The sequence below is a fragment of the Sceloporus undulatus genome, chromosome 5 (genome assembly GCF_019175285.1).
Source record: "Sceloporus undulatus isolate JIND9_A2432 ecotype Alabama chromosome 5, SceUnd_v1.1, whole genome shotgun sequence".
Taxonomy (NCBI): domain Eukaryota; kingdom Metazoa; phylum Chordata; class Lepidosauria; order Squamata; family Phrynosomatidae; genus Sceloporus; species Sceloporus undulatus.
Window position 1 is genome coordinate 147007887 of NC_056526.1, and position 19684 is coordinate 147027570.

General features: G+C 38.7%; 1 protein-coding gene across 3 annotated transcripts; it reads left to right on the forward strand.

Annotated features, from left to right (window-relative positions):
• The first annotated feature begins 883 nt into the window (after positions 1-883).
• PRMT9 (protein arginine methyltransferase 9) lies at positions 884-18281 on the forward strand. 3 transcript variants are annotated; one of them, XM_042470137.1, is made up of 14 exons: positions 884-1042; positions 2779-2995; positions 4180-4328; positions 5080-5316; positions 7153-7320; positions 7932-8034; positions 9339-9445; positions 11248-11440; positions 12196-12379; positions 13099-13804; positions 14732-14885; positions 16648-16770; positions 17572-17642; positions 17864-18001. In XM_042470137.1, the coding sequence occupies exons 2-14, from the start codon at positions 2810-2812 to the stop codon at positions 17865-17867; spliced, it is 2385 nt and encodes a 794-aa protein (XP_042326071.1). In that variant the 5' UTR covers positions 884-1042; positions 2779-2809; the 3' UTR covers positions 17868-18001. The 3 variants fall into 3 exon arrangements, with proteins under 3 accessions (XP_042326071.1, XP_042326069.1, XP_042326070.1); XM_042470135.1 differs by lacking the exon at positions 17572-17642 and having other exon boundaries at positions 886-1042; positions 17864-18281; XM_042470136.1 differs by lacking the exon at positions 17572-17642 and having other exon boundaries at positions 886-1042; positions 2782-2995; positions 17864-18281.
• Positions 18282-19684: the final 1403 nt, after the last annotated feature.

The window sequence follows — 19684 nt, forward strand, 5'->3', positions numbered from 1 at the left end:
AAATGATGCATGCATCCTAAGAATCCGGAAGCTGCACCAAAGCTGCACTCCAGTGCTTAGGAATGGAGTGTGGCTTTGGCGCGACCTCCGGACTCTTTGGACTCATGCATCATTTAAATAGCATATCTCCAAAGAGACCCGAAGCAGCTTTATTTTGGCAGTCTCTAACAGGCCTCAGTCTTATTAAAAATCAAACCAAAAGCCTTCTCTAATCTCTGCACATCTTTTACTCACTTCCTAAGGAGTAAACACCGCTTTTTAACACTAAAGGGGGACTGAGTTGTGTGAGGAGACATGGATATAAGAGGACTGTTCTAATAGAGAGGCAGCTTGGTGTAAGTGGTCTGAATGTTGGACTAAAGCTGTGTCCACACTGCAGATTATAATCCGGATTGACACCACTTTTGAACTTCCCTGGCTCAGTGCTATGGAATTCTGGGAACTGCAGTTGGTTGTGGCGCCAGAGCAAAGCTCACAGTCATCTACAATGCCCCAGATTCCCTAGCATTTAACAAAGGTAGTTAAAAGTGGTGCCAAACCAGATTATTTTCTGCAGTACAGATGAGATGGATCATTCTGGAAACAGGGGCCCAAAGCACCCTGCAGAAATCATCCCGTTTGAGACCGCTTTTACTAGCCTTGCTCAGTGCTAGGGAATTCTGGGAACTGTGGGTTTTGTGAGACATTGAGCCTTCTCTGCCAGTGCCACAGTAAACTACAATTCCCAGGATTCCCTGATTCTGAGCCAGGGCAGTTGGAGCGGTGTCAAACTGGATTGTTTCTGCAGTGTGTTTCTTTGGACCTTGGGCTGAAGGAGGGAAAGAAAGAAGGCGGTGCCGGAGGAGGAGGAGGGAGGCAAGGCCGGGCCTGGGGGCGGATGGCGTCCACAGAACCGCCCCTTCCCTTCCCCTCACCCGCCTCCGCCATGGCTGCCCTGCTCCTGCCTTCCCTCCCTGCCGCCCTCGCCGCTGTGTGCTAAACGCCCTTCGCCCGGAAGCAAAGGCAAGGCGTCCTTCCAGAAAGCCTGGCCCTGGCGGAGTCGGTGAGTAGGGTCTGAGGAGGAGCCTGCTTGCTTGGCACAGGATGCCCGGCCTTTCCATCCTGTTGTTTTGGGTGGTGGGTCTCTTGGTGGGCCTTCAAGGCGCTTCCCACTTAGGGCCACCCTAAAGCAACCCTGCCAGGGTTTTATATGTGTGTGTCTTTTATATGTGTGTATACACACACATATAAAAGAACACATACACCAAAAATAAAATGATGTGTGCCTTCAAGTCTGAGATATATATATAGATATAGATATATTGCATAAAAGAACGCATACACAAAAGATAAAATAAAATGTTATTGTGTGCTTCTAAGTCCAATTTACAGCGACCCTAACCTGTCAGTGGTTCTGTGTGTGTGTGTGTGTGTGTGTGTATATACACACACATATACAGTATACAGGATATTCTTATTACACACACACACACACACACATATATATACAGTATATTCTTTTTACATAAAAGAACACATAGCAAAGATAAAATGAAATATTGTTGTTGTGTGCCTTCAAGTCCAATTTACAGTGACCCTAACCTGTGAGTGAGTGATATATATATATATATACACACACATACACATACACACTCTTCCCTCCACATTTGCGCTTCCCTGTGATGGTAGGAAACCTACCACAGATCAGGATGAGCAGAACGTGGCTTTAGTATCTTCAGGTAATATTTATTTGGGTCCCACTGTGGGATTGCACAGGTAGTGTCCCTTTTCATCGCTAGACTATATCCAGAACAAAAGTTCTGTTAAACCAGGGAATTTAACTGAAAGGCTACCACCTTGTGAGCAAATGTGACAGGGACAAGATTATGGTTTGGTACCTTTGGATAGCTTCAGGAACTTTTCCTACCCAAGCATTACAACAAGAACTATACTAGAGCCCTTTTATTGGCTTTATGAGATGCTGAATATGCTCTTACAAGGCCACATGTTCCTTGCCACAAAAGAGAAAATTTGCAGAGAGAATATGTGAATACCTTTACTGTTTGTCAAGTAAGTAAGTACTTGCGTTCCCGCAAGAAGTCAGGACCCAAGCCATGTAGGGCTTTAAAGGTTAAAACCAACACTTTGCATCTTGCCTGGAAACTAACAGGCAGCCAGTGAAGGGATTTTAAAACCGGTGTAATATGGGCAAATCTTGATTTGCCAGTAACCAGCCTGGCTGCCATGTTCTGTACCAATTGAAGTTTCCAAACTTGACACAGAAGTCGCCCCATGTAGAGCGCATTACAAAAGTCGAGCCAAGAGGTTACCAGCCCCTGTACTACCATTTCAAGGTCTTCCTGCACCATGAAGGGGCGCACTTGGCATATCAGCCGAAGCTGGAAGCAAGTGCTCCTGGCCGTCGCATCCACCTGAGCCATCAGATGAAGAGACAAGTCTAGGAGCACCCCCAGACTGCGAACAGAGTCCTTCAGGGGAAGTGTGACCCCATCCAGAACTGGCTGGCATAACTCCATTCCCGGATTGGTAGTCCCTATTACTGGATTCAACTTGAGTTTGTTTTCCCTCATCCAGTCCATTACCGCATTAAGACAAGCATTCAGAGGAGAGATGCCCTCCTTAGTCCTTAGATGTCCTCCTTAATTTAAAAGAATAATAAGTTATTTTGTAAGAAATGTAACATATATATATTTTTCTAACTTTATTTTGTAGCAACATTAAGTGCTAATTATTCATTTTATACATTGGTTTCTCATAATCCTATATTTTTTGTTTTAGTAGGATAAAGCGCAATTAATTTCAATTCAAAATGCCCAACTCTAAAAGGAAATCTCGTCGTAGACGCAAAGTTGGTCAAGAAACTGGAAGACATGAATTAGTCTCCAGGTCCTTGCAAAGTGCTCAGCATTGTCTGGAGAATCAAGATTTTGGAACTGCATATGCACACTACCTCTTGGTATTAAATCTAGCTCCTGAGCTTAAAAATGATGTCAAGGTAAGGAACTCCTTTTTAAAAAACAAATCCTCCTTCTCAGATAGGTAATATATGGTTACACTGTCTTGGAATCTATAAAACTCACCTGCTCTAGAATAAAAGACTTCTGGCAAAAAATACATAAGACAATCCAACCAATATTTAAAATAGAATACCCAATGGTCCCAGAGCTATTCTTATTAAACATCATGTCCTTCCTGGGAACAGAGTTGGAAAAGAAGTATTGGAAAATAGTGTTGTACTTCATCACTGCAGCTAGGTTATTATTAGCAAAGAATTGGAAGATGGAAAAAATACTTGAAATGGAGGACTGGTTACAAAAAAATTGGGAATTAAGACAAATGGATATGTTGACTTGTAATATTACACAATAAAAAATGGGAAGGAAGTGATTGGAAACCTTTAGAAGTATACATCAGTAAGATTTGGAATATTAGCATATGAAAAATCACAAAAAATACTGGATGAGAGATCAAAACGTAAATGCCTTGTCGATAATAATAATAGGATGTTATATCGGAAGTTATTATCATAGAATGGTAAAATAAATGCACAGTCAGAAGTCATATAGATGTGTGTAGAGCTATCAATGGAAGCGAGAAATACAAAAGATTAAGATATTAAGGAGAATAATAGAATTGATCACAAGGATGTATAATATAAACATACAGGCCTATTACAGACTGCAAAATAAAGCTGCTTCAGGTCTCTTTGGAGGTATGCTATTTAAATGATGCATAGGTCCTAAAAGTCCAGAGGTCGCACCAAAGCCACACTCCATTCCTAAGTACCGGAGTGCAGCTTTTGGTGCAGCTTCCGGATTCTTAGGATGCATGCATCATTTAAATAGCATACCTCCAAAGAGACCCGAAGCAGCTTTATTTTGGCAGTCTGTAACAGGCCATGCTTTCTTTTTGTTCACTTGTGTTGGAAATGAAATAAGATGTAAAATGAAGAAAATGTTAACAGAAGATTCCTGATGCATACGATTGTATAAAACAAATGTAATTTTATTTATTTGTTTTAAATATAATAAGGAATATAAAATAAAAAACTCACCGAAAATCACGCACATATAGTGGATTGTGGGTATTATAACTGTTAACTAGTAAAACGTGTTTGGGTTTTTTGTGTGTGAATAAACACATTCTCTCAGCTTATGTATAATTATCAATTTTCTTTAGGAAACATTTCAGTTTGCCCTTTTTAAATGGGCAGAAGAACTGGATTCTTTGGCACGAGTTCAGGATTTATTTGGCTGCTATGAGCAAGCCCTGGAATTGTTCCCTAATGATGAAGTCATATGTAACAGCATGGGAGAGCATCTCTTCAAGTTTGTAGTTTACCTTATTATGCTGTATTTTGAGTAGGTTTTCCAACAGATATTCTCCATCCTTTGAATTACATATATTAAGTTATATATTTTGCAAAGTATTTAACTGAATATGTATTCTTACATTTATACATTTAAATACATAGATACTTACATTGTAATTCCTCTTCAGTAAAGATCAGAAATGAAATATTTTGTGAAGTTAATTCAGACAGTGTCTGTCTTCTTTTAGTCCATTTAAAGTTGCCAGAATTGGTTGTAAATGTTCAGATATCCACCAGTCTTGTTAATAATAATGTTTTTATTTCTGTAGAATTATTTATTTTTTCATTTCTGTTTACTTTACCATGTACATTGACTTACTCTTAAAGTTTGTCCACATGATAATTCTTTGTGTAAGCTGCTACTGTTTTTTCTTGACCCATATTTTACCTTGTACATGGACAATAAGGCATCTGAATAATTTATTACAAATCCATGATCTGGCAACAGTAAATCTGTCTGATATTTTGATTAGTAGTGTGATAACTTGCAGCATGTCCTCATAATAAACCTCAGTAATTTACACAGTGAAAGTCAGACTTGAACATGATTTTAAGATGCCCATGTTCAATATTATGAGCAAAGTTATCCTTTTTTTCAGTTCTAAATATCTCCACTGGATATATATTTTGCTGATATTTTAAGGATCAGATATTTAATTTCTAACTTGCTGCTTTATATTGATTATTTCTCTTTTCCCCCCGATCAGAATGGGTTTTAGAGATGAAGCAGCTGCATATTTCCATAAAGCTGTGAAGCTAAATCCTGACTTTCCAGATGCAAAAGAGAATTTTTACCGTGTTGCCAACTGGGTGGTAGAACGATGGCACTTTGTCATGCTCAATGACTCCAATAGGAATTTGCTATATCAAAAAGCAATTCAAAAAGCAGTTCATTCTGGGTGCAGAAGTGTTCTTGATATTGGAACAGGAACAGGAATTCTCAGGTTTGTAGCAACTTCATTTAACTTTAATATGTTCCTCTGTATTTGCTAGTCTTCATTCATTTTGTTGTAAAATGAACTGTAAGTATGGATACTTATTCATTTGACAGGTCAGAAGAATTTAATAAATGGTTGGGTTGTTTATTTTATAAACATAAGAAGAGCCAGGTTGGATCAGACCAAAAGCCTATCTAATCCAACAATCTGTTCACATAGTGATTGATTAGTTATCCATGGAAAGCTTGTAGTAGGATGTAAGTTCAACTAAATTCTCTACCTTGGGCTCCCCAATAAGTGACACACAGAGGCACACTTTTGACATATACCCATCCTGAGTAATAGACATTTATGACCAATCTTTCATGAATTTATCCATACGTCTTTTAAAGCTATCCAGGTTGACAGCCATTACTACATCTTGTAACAGTAAGTTCCACAGTTCAGCTATGTGTTCTGTGAAAAAGTGGGTTGTCTTGAATCTCCCAACATCCAGCTTCAGTGGATGGTTTTGAATTCTAGTGTCATAAAAGAGAGAGAAAAATTGTCCCTAGCTACTTTCTTCGCACTAGGACTAATTTTATACACCTCTATTAAGTCTCTCCTTACATTTCTTTTTTCTAACCTAAACAGTCCCAATTATTTTAATCTTTACTTCACCTCCTCTCTCTTTCCTTCTAAAACATTAGTTGAGCCAAGGGCATTTCCCCTTGTGTTTTCAGTAATGAGCAGAGAAAAAAGGAATTCAGCTTTACCTTTCTGTCTGCCTATTATGCTGTTGGGCCTCTGTGTAGATGTGTCCCCATACCACCAGACAGCCCGATTCTAGAATCCTTATCAGCATAGTGGCGAAACATTAACAGCTGTCCAGTGGCAGAAGAGTTGTTTTGTTTTCAGTAGGCCCAGCTAGACAAGAGATGAAATTAAAGACCTTAATGGCAAATTACCAATGAATAAACTTATGCTTTTGCCTGGCAGTTCAGAGATGTAGTGTGGAGTGGGAATAGACCAGAAGAGATAACCTTCTTGCTTGGACTGTTTTCATATAAATTGGGATGAGAGATGTGTCACATGTATGCAGTTCAGTTTCCATTGGTTCTGCTCTCTATAGTTGTTGGCCTTGCTTAGGGGTCTGAGTGCACCACTTGCTGTCAGAGGATGCTGGAACCCATCAGCCCAAGGGCTGTGACACTTTCCTCTGTTACAGCCTAGCTGTTGCACTGATTTATCAGCAGATAAACCTTATTCTACAGCCATGATATGCACTAGTTTTCAGTATTAAACAAAGCGCCTGAGCAGATATACCAGGAAAGCATGAGCCAAGTCTGTACTTTCCTGACCCCAGTGCTCATCTGGGTTGGTCCCTGGATCAGAGCAGGGATGGGTGGGTGTTAACATACCTGGGACCAGCATGCTGCTCTTTCCCTTACTGGCCTTCGATCCAACTGAGAAGCCTCTCAGTAGCCCCATCTGTTGTGGAAATGGGGCACCTGGCTGCACCCATGTGGCCAGCAATTCATTTCCACATCAGACACAGCAACTGGGGGGGGGGGGGTGGATTGACAGCCAGCAGAGTACGGAGTATGGAGGGAGGTGCTGTGTGAACAGAGTTTCTTAGAAACTCGGTGCAAAACCAGGGGTATTTTCCCTGGGGTAAAGGCTCTTTATCCCAGGGTCAGACCAAATCCTCCAGATCCATATCTGGACAGGCAGGATCTGGCCCAGAAAAATATCAGAAATAAAAGAGATGTTTTATAAATTAATTACATATAAAATGATTTTATCAAAATTATGACAGATTTTTTTCTAATGAATTTTATTGACAATCTTCTGATTTTTCAGCATGTTTGCTAAAAAAGCTGGAGCATCTTCGGTCTATGCCTGTGAGTTGTCAAAGACCATGTATGAATTGGCTTGTGAAGTGCTAGCTGCAAATGCTTTAAATGGAGAAATTAAACTTCTTCATATGAAATCCCTGGATATTGAAGTTCCAAAGCATATGCCTGAAAGGTTAATTCTTAAGTATTATTCTAAATTTTAAAAATAAATAATTACACTGTTTGTTTATTTATTTTAACTAATTTACCAGTTATCTGGGCGTGGAAGAAAAATCAACTGAGAGTGTGCCACACCAAACTCACTGTACCTTACTTTTGAATAATGTTTTATACTGCCCTGCCCAGTGTTGTCTGATGATTTCACCATGAATCTATTACCACTTTCCTGAACAGTGCAACAGAATATACAGCCATCTTTGTACACATTGTTTTATAAAAACACCAAATTTTACCCCATATGTGTATCATAGCGATCCCTTTCAGGTGAATTGATGGCAGTTAACAACAACAAAAAATGCTGTGCTGCCTTACATAACATATAAAGTTATGGAAGAACTAGCTGATTTTTATGGCAATACTAAAAGGAATAAGATGAAAAGTACTGAGATCTGGTTTAGAAAAGGTTGCTTGATAGCACAGGGTACACTTAGGCTGCCTGACAGCAGAAGATTCTTAATTTCAAAATTCTAACTTGCTTCTGTTTATCACTGAATAGAGTAATTTGAATGATTTCCTGGATTATTGTTTTATTTGTATAACTGCTTTATATATGTATTTTAATAGAGTTTCTCTGGTTGTCACTGAAACAGTAGATTCTGGTTTATTTGGAGAAGGGATTGTGGAAAGCTTGATCCATGCTTGGGAGCACTTGCTTTTACCACCAAAGGTAAATATCCCTGAGTTTGTGATCTCAAAGTTATTTTGTCATGACACACATATACATATACACAGACACAGGCTTTCCAGATCACATGGCCAGATGGCATTAGGACAGAATCGCTCCACACATTCCAACAGATTTACATGGGAAAGAGCCTTTAAGAGTTCCTAGTTAAATTAAACCCAAACCTTATAGCTGTAATCTTTGGCAGTGGTAAGGTTTTGACTGCAATCCTACTGTTGACTTCAAATTTTGGTTGCAATTCTAGCCTTCATTACAGTCATCCCTTCTTATCCACAGGGGATCTTTTCTGGATCCTACCCCCCCCCCCCCCCCCCCCCACCCGGCAGATAACAAAAAACGCAGGACCTCAGGTCCCGTTCTTTCCTATGGCTGGTGTGGCTGCATGCACACATGTCCATTTAAAACAGTGGGGTTTTCCATCTACGGAAGCTCAAATCTGCAGATGGCAAGCCTGCAGATAAGAAGAACCCACTGTATTTGGATCTGCATTTTACTCACATTAGTCTTAAACATCTCCCCAGCTTTTGCAGTACCTTTTACAGATATAAGAAAGTGCCATAGAACTATTAATGTGAGATCTTCTGTTACTTAAGGTTAGGACTAACAGTTACTGTAGCAAAATGCACCCTTCAGCAAACCAAGAGAAAATACAGTGGTGCATAAGGTAATGTTTGCTTTTTTTTAAGGGCTCTTTTTTCATAGTCATATCAATTCTGTGTATGCAAAATATTACTTTATAGTATATATATTTTCACTGTAACACTTGCCAAGACAAGGTGATTTTTTAAAGCATGCACAAAAGGTGTTAAATATTTGTGAACAATGTTCACACCTCAATTTTTAGAATGTATTTTAAATAAATTCACACACACACCACTCCTAATTCTTTAAGGGCAAAGTAATTTGTTCCCTTAGAGAGATTTCCAGAACCTGTTAATTACCCACTGTTGTAAGAATTTCTGACATGTTGTAGTGGGTGGCTACAACTGGAAAACAAATGTATAATTGAAGAAGCTTTTTTTTTTCAATAAATGATGACCTCCTCCCACCCCCAAAATTCTGAAATTACACTGCAGAATCTTAATTTTTAATGCAAATCAAAATAAGTTCTAAGCCTAGGATTGGCTGGGCAACACTTTCGTTTCGTGCACCTTAGTAAAACAGATTAAAAAACAGTTGAATTAAGACTTTTTGTTTTTTGACATTTTGTTAGTTTAATCTAAAAGTTCCTCAGTGTATGAAAGGTAGTCCTGTTGAACAGTTTTATATCTTTGTTTGTTTTACAGCCTAATGATTTCAGTGTTGATTCTGAAAACTATGGTAAAGTTATACCAGCAGGAGCTACTATATGGGGCATGGCAGTGGAATGCAGAGAGATACGGAGACATCATAGGTATACCTGAGATACTATTTATATATGTTGGGTAAAGTTATTTAATCTCTAGAAGGGAAGAGAGTGGGTGTCACCGCCTATCTAGCCGGGATGCCACCTCCCATATACATCCCAGGTCAAAGCCTTGCTCAGCCGGCCAATTTTTGAAGTCAGAAGCTCCCCGACTTCAAAAAAAGTGATGGTGAAGCGAGGCTTCAACCCGGGATGCATCCCAGCAGCAGCATCCCTGCTAGATAGGCGGCGATTTAGGTATGATAACATCTGGGGGCATCCTGGATTCTGAATTCAAGCCAGATGAGGTAAATTGGCTTAATTATTAATGGGATAAGATCCTTAGTGTATGTGTCAGTGAATGTGAACTAACTGCAAATGGGACCTGGGGGAGGCATGGGAAGTGGGATTGTGGTAGCAATGGACATGGCTTCCTTCATTCCCAATGGTTTTTGCCTAGAATCAGTTCAACCCTCAGTCATACAGGACTCTGAAAATGATGATTCAGTGATTCAGATTGGATGGATTCATGCCTTGAGATTAAAAACCTCATGTCCTGTCTATTTAGGCAAATTTCAAGGGGGATGAAAGGCAAGATGGTACCTTTGCCAACTTTCCAGAAATTTTCTTACCTACATATATGACAATAAAGCCAATTCCAATTATGAGTTCTTCTGTGCTTTATAGGAGCATGGGGCTGGAGGTGGGGGTGTTGTTGTGGGAAAATAGTCTACTCCCCCCCCCAAAAAAAATTTCCATCTACAAAACTAAAATAGTATTCCAAAGCCTCTGTGATAAGTTGATTAAAGACAGGCATATAAATAAATCCCATTATTATTATTATTATTATTATTAGTAGTAGTAGTAGTAGTAGTAAGGGAATTTCTGTTAGGATTAACTGCACCATTTTCTCACAGCACCCACTTATGCTTCATAAAATAAAATTTTGAAGTTTCTTTTCCAAATGTCTTTTTTGCTTTCATTTAAATAAGAGGGTGGGTACTGTTACATTACTGGCCACAAAGCTAAATCAGTTAGTGTGACTCCCTAATTTACAGAATATCTCCTGTGGATTGTTCACCAGTTTTGCAGTCAAATATGAACCTATGGTATTCAAAGACCTCAGCCTATTTTCAGTTCTGTGCTCCATATCTAGTTGGTTGCTATGGAATTATCTTTCCATTGAAGCCTGAAAAGACCCTTCATTGGTTTACAGCAAAGAGCAAAAAGACAATTTTATTCCTTTTCAGTCATAACCACGGCACTTTACAAGAGAAATACCTTACATTATAATTTACAAAAATATGTAAAATGATAGTAAAATGCAACATGTGTGCCTTCAAGTCACCTGTCAACTTATGGCGACCCCATGAATTTCATAGTTTTCAAAGGCAAGGAATACTCAGAGATGGTTTTGCCTGTTCCTTCCTCTGAAATATAGCCTATAGCACTTGGTATTTGTTGTTGATCTCCCATCCAAGTACTAACCACAACACATCCTGCTTAGCTTCCAATGTCAGACAGGATCTGGTGCCTTATACTGAAATATTTATATTATTACCCTTGTTGAATGCACTATTGTAATGTAAGGTATTTCTCTTGTAAAGTGCCCTGGTTATGACTGAAAAGGAATGTACTTTTTATAATGAAATATTACAACTAGACAGTTTTTGAGACTGATTAAGTCTCAAAATCTCTCTTTACCAATAACTTGGAATTAGTTGGAAAATGAATCAGTTTATTATTCAAAGATACACTGCATAATTTCTGTCTTATCAAAACTGATTTCTGTCTGTTCCTTTATTTGCTAGGGTAGACATAAAAGAAGTTGCTGGTGTCTGCTTGCCAGAATCATTAGTGTTCCACAGTCCAGCATATACCTCTGCAGGCTCAGATGAAACTCTTGAACCTTACACCACTGAAAAACTCAGCAGAGTTCCTGGTGGCTATAAGGCCCTCACAGAACATTTCCAAGTTTTGACCATCAACTTTAACGATCTGCAGGTAGCTCTTTGTTCATTAAGCGCAGGGAACATTTGAGCAAACATTTGTTTTTTAAAAAATAATGCAAAGCCAAAAGAGAATTTATCAAAATAGAAAGTTTTTTGTTGTGGTTTTGTGCATACATGCTGTTTGCCATGTTGACTGAGACAAGGTTCATCAATATAGAAAGGGTGATGCCCTTTCTTGCTCACCCAGTAGTCATGACATTCCCTCTGGGTGTAGCACCCCACCAGGTGACACTGACTTCCCTCTGAGGTGTCACCCTGTGTGATCCACACTCCCTCTGCTCATGTTTCAGGCTAGCAATTTTAATCAAAACATTGACACTAAAAACTGAGTTGACTTAATGACTCTGCCATTAGTGTAATTAAGCTGGCAGAACCAATATGATCTGTACCAGATATTATGATTCCAGATAATTACATAACCATACAGCTGTCACCAAGGCTACTACAGCTGCTTGTTTCTGTGACAATGCCTTGAAACCAGCAAAGACAATACAGTCTTGGATCTTCTATTAGAAGTTGTCATTCAGTAACGAAACCAGGCAGTTTCCCCATATATCATGCATGCCTGGTGATACGTGTCAGGGTTCAGCTGCCTGGGAGAGTTCTGGAGAAAGGATCAGATCATAAATCAACCATGAACTTAATTCATATAAAGTCAACCTGGAATTGTAGGTGCTTAGCAAGTAATTGGGGGTGGAGAGGTGTTGAATAGAAATGACCATAGTTTTATCTTTCTTTCTTGAGCAGGAGTTGAAAAGCTTTGCAATTAGGAAGCCATCCAAGATCAACATGCCTGTTATTGAAAGAGGAATCTTAGATGCCATTGTGGTCTGGTTTACATTGCAACTTGATGATGATCATACACTTTCTACAAGTCCAAGGGATGACACCTGTTGGGAACAGGCTGTTTACCCAGTACAAGGTCTCCTAGGTATGTCTTTGGGAATTATTTTTTCAAATTCAATGGGAATATATTTTCTTTTAAGAGTGTGGCCAGTATGCAAAATCTTTCATTATTCCCAGTTAACATTCTTGCTGTGAAGGTCCATGACACAGCTTGCTTGTTGTGGAAATAGTTTAGTAGAATCAGTAAATTAAGCATTACCACACATTCATTAATAGCATTCACTGGTAGAGAATGCTGAGAAAAACAAGGTTGGGTTTTGGGTTGGCATGAATTTGTGGAAACTATGGTTTGGAAGCATCTGGTAACTTCTTTCATTCTTCAGTTTTATGGGACAAATGTGGTTGTGCAGTTTATTGTGTATTCGATGACATCTATATTTACCTTACATCTTATGTTTTGTTTTTTATTGTGATGATGCATCTTTCAAATGTAGTTTCAAAGTAACTTTTAGTTTTTGCCATAAAGCTTTAGGGTTGTAATAGAAACAGCTATACTACGAGGATGTTTGTAAAGCCTGGAATCAGCTAGGCCCTTCGGTAAGAAAACACCTAGGCCTGTTTTGTTTATATTCACAGACAGTTGCCTGGCAGATACTGTAGAAGCAATACTAAATGCTATGCAAGGGATATGTTTTATTTTACAGGCAAAGTCACTTTTAAATCAGTATTACAAAATACACTTGAAAAACCCAGTTGAAAGTAAAATAAATAACATTTCATTTTTCATTGTTTTGTGATTTCAAGATTACTCTGTGAAATGTGGAGATTCTGTTACAATGGAAGTATCCTGCCAAGACTTCTATCTAAGGATCCAAGAGATTTCTCTTGTGACTTCTGATTATGGAATGGATGTCGAAAGAAATCTGAAGGAAAAGAACAGTGAGGCTGAGCTCTGCAGTGCCTTGGCCAGCCTTCAGACAGCAAGCACAATGGAAAGTGCATGGCAGGAATGCATGCTAGAATCCACTGAGATTGCTTTACTAAACAATCTATCATATCATGAATGTTTTAAAGCTGCAATAGGCAAAGTGCTATCATCATTAAGTCTCCCTGAACAGTTGTCCTCTATGGATGTGGATAGTCAAAATGATGAAATGAATCTTGGAAAAGTCAAAACAAAAGATCAAAACAAAAAGACTCTTGACCCTCTGTATGTGTTAGATGTATCAGAAGGATTTTCAATCTTACCAGTAATTGCAGGCAAATTTGGGCCAGTTAAGGCATATAGCTCTGTTGAAAAAGAACAGCACCAAGTAGCTCTCAATCTGATTTTAGAAGCCAACAAATTTCCTAAGGAAACATTAGAGTTTTGGCTCAACCATGTACAGGATGACAATATGGTTTTACAGAGGCCTAGATCTGACAAATTATGGAGTATTATAATTTTAGATGTTATCGAGACATCTGGTCTAATTCAGCAGGATGTAATGGAAAAGGCAGCAATATCCAGGTAATCTATGACTAAAAGCTTCCGGGACTTTTACAACTTTCTTCAACAGATCTGTGAAATCTTTCTTGCATGACTGGTGTAACATAATTTGAAGTAAAAGCTGGCCACAAGCTTGGTTACTTGTGAATCAATATACAATATACACTTTTTTAAAAAGGACAAATAGGATGGTGTGGGTTGTCTGTATTTTCAGATCTTATAGGTCAAAATCACTCTTAGTATCCACATTAATATCCTATAAGCCACTCTTTATATCCAATTAAGTTTCTTATCTAAAGTTTTTTAATCAAAACATTTTTTGATTGAAAGACTCAGAGATAGACAGGTTTCAGGCTCCCATGATCTACTCTGCAGAGCCTCAGGTGGAAATAGCAGCTCACAGCAGAATTAAGGAACACGTAAAGTTTTAAAAAACCAAACAAAACAGGATGGCTCAGAACAAGAATTAGTTTTCTGTATCAAGACTGAGCTTTGTAGGTTTTTTTATCTCAGAAATCCATCTCTGATTTTCCCTCCATGTTTTCTTCATTTCAGCAACCTAGTTTAGAAAAGTGGTAAACAAGAGTTAAAACCCCTTGTAGATCTACACCATATTGTCCAGAAATAAATACCTATCTTCTATCTTTCTACCATGTCCTAAATCAGGGGTTCCCAAGCTTTTTGACTCACGGAGCCCTTTTTAGAATCAATTTCAATGGCGAAACCTCTAAGAGGTTTACCCTATGTCTTACAAGTTAATGGTGTTTAGGAGTAGTGTTATTGGAGGAGGGTTGGGGTTATGGTTAGGGTTAGGTGGAAGTGCATGCACAGCCCTAAAGGCTCCTTGGAGCACAGATGGGGAACTACTGTCCTAAATTCAGTGATTTTTCATAGAAATCAAGAAGAAATAACATCAACAATTAACTTTTTTATATTTTTCACATACAGGTGTTTGCTTCACTCTGGAGGCAAGATATTCCCACAGCATGTCAAGATGTATGGAATGCTTGTGGAATCAAGGTCGCTAGTACTTGAGACTGCAGTTCAAGGGACCGATCCCACACTTGGTTTCAACATTGCACCTTTTATCAACCAGTTCAAGGCATGAAATTAGCTGCATGTTTCCTTGTCCAATTTTAGGATTCTCATAGAATGGGCTTCTATCCACCCTTTAGGGTTTATCCCACACACGTTCCCCTTCATTCCACATGGTCACTGGACCTGTAGCATTTGTAGGATGCTGTGGGAGAATATACTTAAGCCTGCACAGTTCCCACCCTAGAGATGGTAATAAAAATAAAAATATTGTGTTATTAAGGCCACAGTGCAGAGGACAGCATTTTAGATCAATGTCCCCAATATAACACTTGTAATTAAAATGAATCACAGCCCCCTATGTGGTAGAATTTAAAGATATAGTTGTGTTAGTCTATAGAATCGGTATACAGTGCTACCTCGGGTTACGAAATTAATTCGTTCCGCCGTTCCGTTCGTAACCCGATAATTTCGCAACCCGAAAAGGCTTTCCGTTAGCGCTGGAAAGCCGCTAGCTGCGCTTTGCGTTTGAATTTCGCGCCGAAATAAATTTCGTAACCCGAAAAAAATATCATAACCCGGAACAGTTTTTTCAAATCTAACTTTTTCGTACCCCGGAAATTTCGTAACGCGATCATTTCGTATCCCGGGGCACCACTGTATATAGAGCTTGTAGCACCTTAGAGACTAACTGAAATAAAGAAGTTAACAGCATGAACTTTTGTAGACTTCAATATGCATCTGAAGAAGTCTATAAAAGTGCATGCTGCCAACTTCTTTATTTTAGTTAGTCTGAAAGGTGCTACAAGATCTCTCTACAGCCCCCCTATGTGGTATGGAGAGACTCAGATGCAGTTTGCAGTGTAGGGTATGTGACTGGTGACCAACATTAGAATTCCCATTGGGTATGTATCAAGGCCCAATCATTTCTTCATGTATTATTTTACAAATAATGTGCTACTGTTTTGCAGTAGTAAGAGCATCTTACTCAAGGACAGCAAAAGTGTCATATGGAAGGCAGGATAAAATCTTCCACTTCCACTAGTTTATGTCACAGCAAAACTAACAAACTTCTTCTCATGGCCATCAAGAGGGTAATGGTTTTTTTTATAGCATACTATATGCCAGGGGTAGGCAACCCTTTTGAGCCGAGGGCCGGGTTGCTGTCCCTCAGACAACTGGGGGGCCGAAGCCAAAAAAATAAGTAATTAAATAATTTTTTAAAAATTAAATAAATAAATAAACCGGGACAAATGTAGGACAAAATTTTCAAATGGGGGGCACTTTTTACATAAAAAATGGAGGACACGTGAAAAAACTTGCTGATTTTTTTAAAATGTTAAGATAAATGCATGTTTCTGAGGCTTCTATAGACAATTGCCCCACCATGCCCCTCGCGCAAGATGCCAAAGGCCCCGGCGGCAATCGGCGGCAGGACTGGGCTGGGGCCGGTCCCAAGGCCTCGCCGGGCCGCAGGTTGCCTACCCCTGCTATATGCCATTACTTCGCAAGAAATAAATTGCAACTTAAGTGCTCGTTACTTTGGGCATAAAACAACTGGTGTGGGCCACATGGTGAAATAGATGTAGAGTATTTTAGTAAAAAAAAAAATGGAGGAGGGGTGGGACAGGCAGCCTGCAGGCCACACCTTTCCCACCCATTAGAGAAAAGCTGTGCCTTTGCCCACATTATGAGATAAAAATATACATTGTGAAGGTCCAGAACAGGAAGGAGTTGAGTAAGACCCTTCTACAATTCTTGTGAAGTCTTTGGAAAGAAGACATCACAATGAAATAAACAGTCATAACACGTAATACATCGTATTTTAGGTGCCCATCCGTGTATTTTTGGATCTATCTGCACTATCATATGTGCCTTTAAGCAACTCAGTGGAACTTCTGCGAGTGGATCTCATGAACCCGTATTTGAATAGCCCCAGTAGAGAAGTTAAGGTAAGTCCAGAAAAACAGTAGATAATGTACAGTGCTGTTTATTAAGTTTTATATTCTTGGTTATGCTCTGCTTCTATTAAACTGCCCCATTCTCCAAGCAGAAAGCTGTATTAGGTAGGGAAAACACCAGCCATTTTTATTTTTATTACTTTGCACTGTTAACTTGCTCATTTCTAACTTGAGAACTGAATTTCATGAATACTGTCAGTCTTGTCACAATGGCTGACGTAACACAGGAACCTATACACTCAAAGACGTTCAGGATGCGGATGTGCCATTTTTCATACCCAGAAACATATTAACTGGGATTGTTATTCTCAACTACACTGAATCACTTGAATCACTGGGCTTTATTGTTTGTTGTTTTACATGTTCCACATTTTAAATTGTTCAGCTGATCTTACGATATGGAGCAGTGTTGAAATACTGTAATTAAATAAAACAAAAATTATGATCTTAGTAGCTAAGCAGGTTAGTACTAGGATGGTAGACTGCCAATGAATACTAGGTGCTATAGGCTATATTTCAAAGGAAGGAACTGGCAAAACTACCTCTGAGTATTCCTTGCCTGAGAAAACCCTACAAAATTCATGGGGTCAACATGCAAATAACTTGAAGCCATGGACACACGTTGATTCAGTGCTTCCATATTAGTTCCACATTTGGAGCTAACTAATAGGATTTAGGGAATAGGCTCTGTGCAGGTTGCCTCTTTTCCTTTTCTCCTCCTAAATTTCTTGATGCTGGCTTTTCTTTGGTTAGTTTTAAATGAACTTGTGATAAAACATTCTCTTTCTGTAGCAAACCTGCAATAAGACTGAGTGGGCTGGAATGAACAGTTTAGCAGTAAACACAATCCTGCTATGGTTATGGTAAGGGCTCGGTTAACTGTTAAATCTGTTTGATGGTACAGAGGTGTTGCCTGGAATGCCTTAAAGGAACATTCTCAAAATGCCATGCTTTTCGGTGGTTTTGTTTAACAGAATCACATTCCTGTGAAAAATGTTAGCTAGAAGATTAAACCGCAGCCACTCTTTTTTTGAAGAAAATGTTGATATTCTGTATATTGACATCAAAAATCTTACTTCTGTAGGTAACCATTCATAAGCCAGGTCAAGTGACCGGTATTCCCTTCTGGTATCATGTGTGTCTGGATGAAGACAGTGTTTTGGATACATCAAGCGAGTCCTCTCACTGGAAACAAGCTGCTGTTGTGTTAGACAAGCCTATTCAAGTTCAAGCAGGAGATGAGCTTGTATTAAGCATCCAGTATCACAACAGCAACATCAGCATAACAGTAAAATAATTAACTCCCATCAGTCACTGTTTTAAATATGTTTAAAGTGTAAATAGAAACCCAATTCAGATATGTATATATACTTATTAATCATGGCCTACAGCCACAGTGTTTAGTCTATCTGAAGCTGTTATACAAATGAGCACAACTTATTTAGCAAGAACTATACCGTGTCATAAATTGTATAATTTTATTAAAATGATGGAACACAACACATGGAGAATCATTTATTTTCTTGGAAGGCTGACAATAAGTTATGTATACAAATTAATGAGTGTTGAAAAACCCCACTATTCTTTATTCTGTCTTTTTTTTAAAAGGGAAAATTAAGAAAGGGATTCAACAGTGTACATGTTCATAAAATCTCCTTTTTTGAAAGTCAGCAAAGTAATGATGGAGTACTGTATATCCTATTTATTTCATGATTCTATATTCCATGAAGAAAGCAAGATACTTGCCTTCTAAAAATATTTAAGGGCTATCAGTAAACCTTTTATTCAAAAACAAAACCCAAAAGGTGATGTCTTTGCTCATCTGAGATGTTTCTAGTCTTAAACTATTTTCTTTGTGGGAAATGGCAGACACTGATTTAACTGGTTTTATAGAAGAAAAAGGAAACCTTAATTTCAGAATCATAGATAGGAAAAGAATAATTCTGCTTCAGCAATATCGAGTGATGATTTAAGTGAACAAAGGGGAAAATATGTAATGGGTTTAGACCTAATTCAATAGCCATTTTTGCCATACTGTACTCAACCTCAATTAGAAATCCATTTCATGTCAGAAATGTGGGCTGCCAAGTGGAAGTACTGCCTGCAGAAGCACTCAGTTCTTGGAGTCATGGACCCCCGAGACCTTCAAATTACTTATCACCTAATTTTATAAGAGGCCTTGAAAATACGGTATGATAGCAGCTGAAAAAAAATCCAGGGATAAGTGGTACCTAATGCACTGTCTGATGCACTTACCATAGGACTATAAATAATAGACATAGGTTTTGCACATGCATGTAGAATATCCTGGTCAGGTAAACAAGTTATTGCAGTGTCAAGGAATTCTGACCAAAAGAAAAATCCCTCCTTGTTAACAGGGCTGGTCTGCAATAGCATCATTTTCAACTATTACATGAGCAGTGTTTGTTCAGAATCAACCCTACTGACAGGAAGCCACATAAATGTTCACAAGGGATGAAGGGAAGAAAGTACAGAATTCTGGGAATATGCAATGAGAATAAATCCTCGTGGGGAGGAAACAGATAGGGAAGACACCAATCTATGACCTCTTAAGCAGTTTCAAATTGCAGGAGCCACAACCAGTTAACTGGAAAGTGAAGATTCAGAGGACAGAGATTTCGGAACCTCATGTAAACTTCAGGTTGCTGGGACTACAAGAGCTAGGGATGATTTGTATTTTCCCCAACATACTTGGACTGGAGCCTGGAGTCAATGTCCAGGTCAGACATATGATTTAAATTAAAACTTAATCCCTGTCAAAAAGCAAAACTGGGAAGTTGCCAACAAGGTTTCCATTCTGACAAAGTGATATTTCCCTGGGCTAGGCTTATGTTTATTGGTCAAAATAAACCACTTATGAGAAGACTTTCTCTTGTTTCTAATG

Coding starts and splice junctions, on each gene's coding strand:
- PRMT9 (XM_042470135.1), top strand. CDS start 2,810: ATGCCCAACTCTAAAAGGAAATCTCGTCGTAGACGCAAAGTTGGTCAA. Junction 2,996..4,179: donor AGCTTAAAAATGATGTCAAG/GTAAGGAACTCC, acceptor AATTTTCTTTAG/GAAACATTTCAGTTTGCCCT. Junction 14,886..16,647: donor CTTTTATCAACCAGTTCAAG/GCATGAAATTAG, acceptor ATCGTATTTTAG/GTGCCCATCCGTGTATTTTT.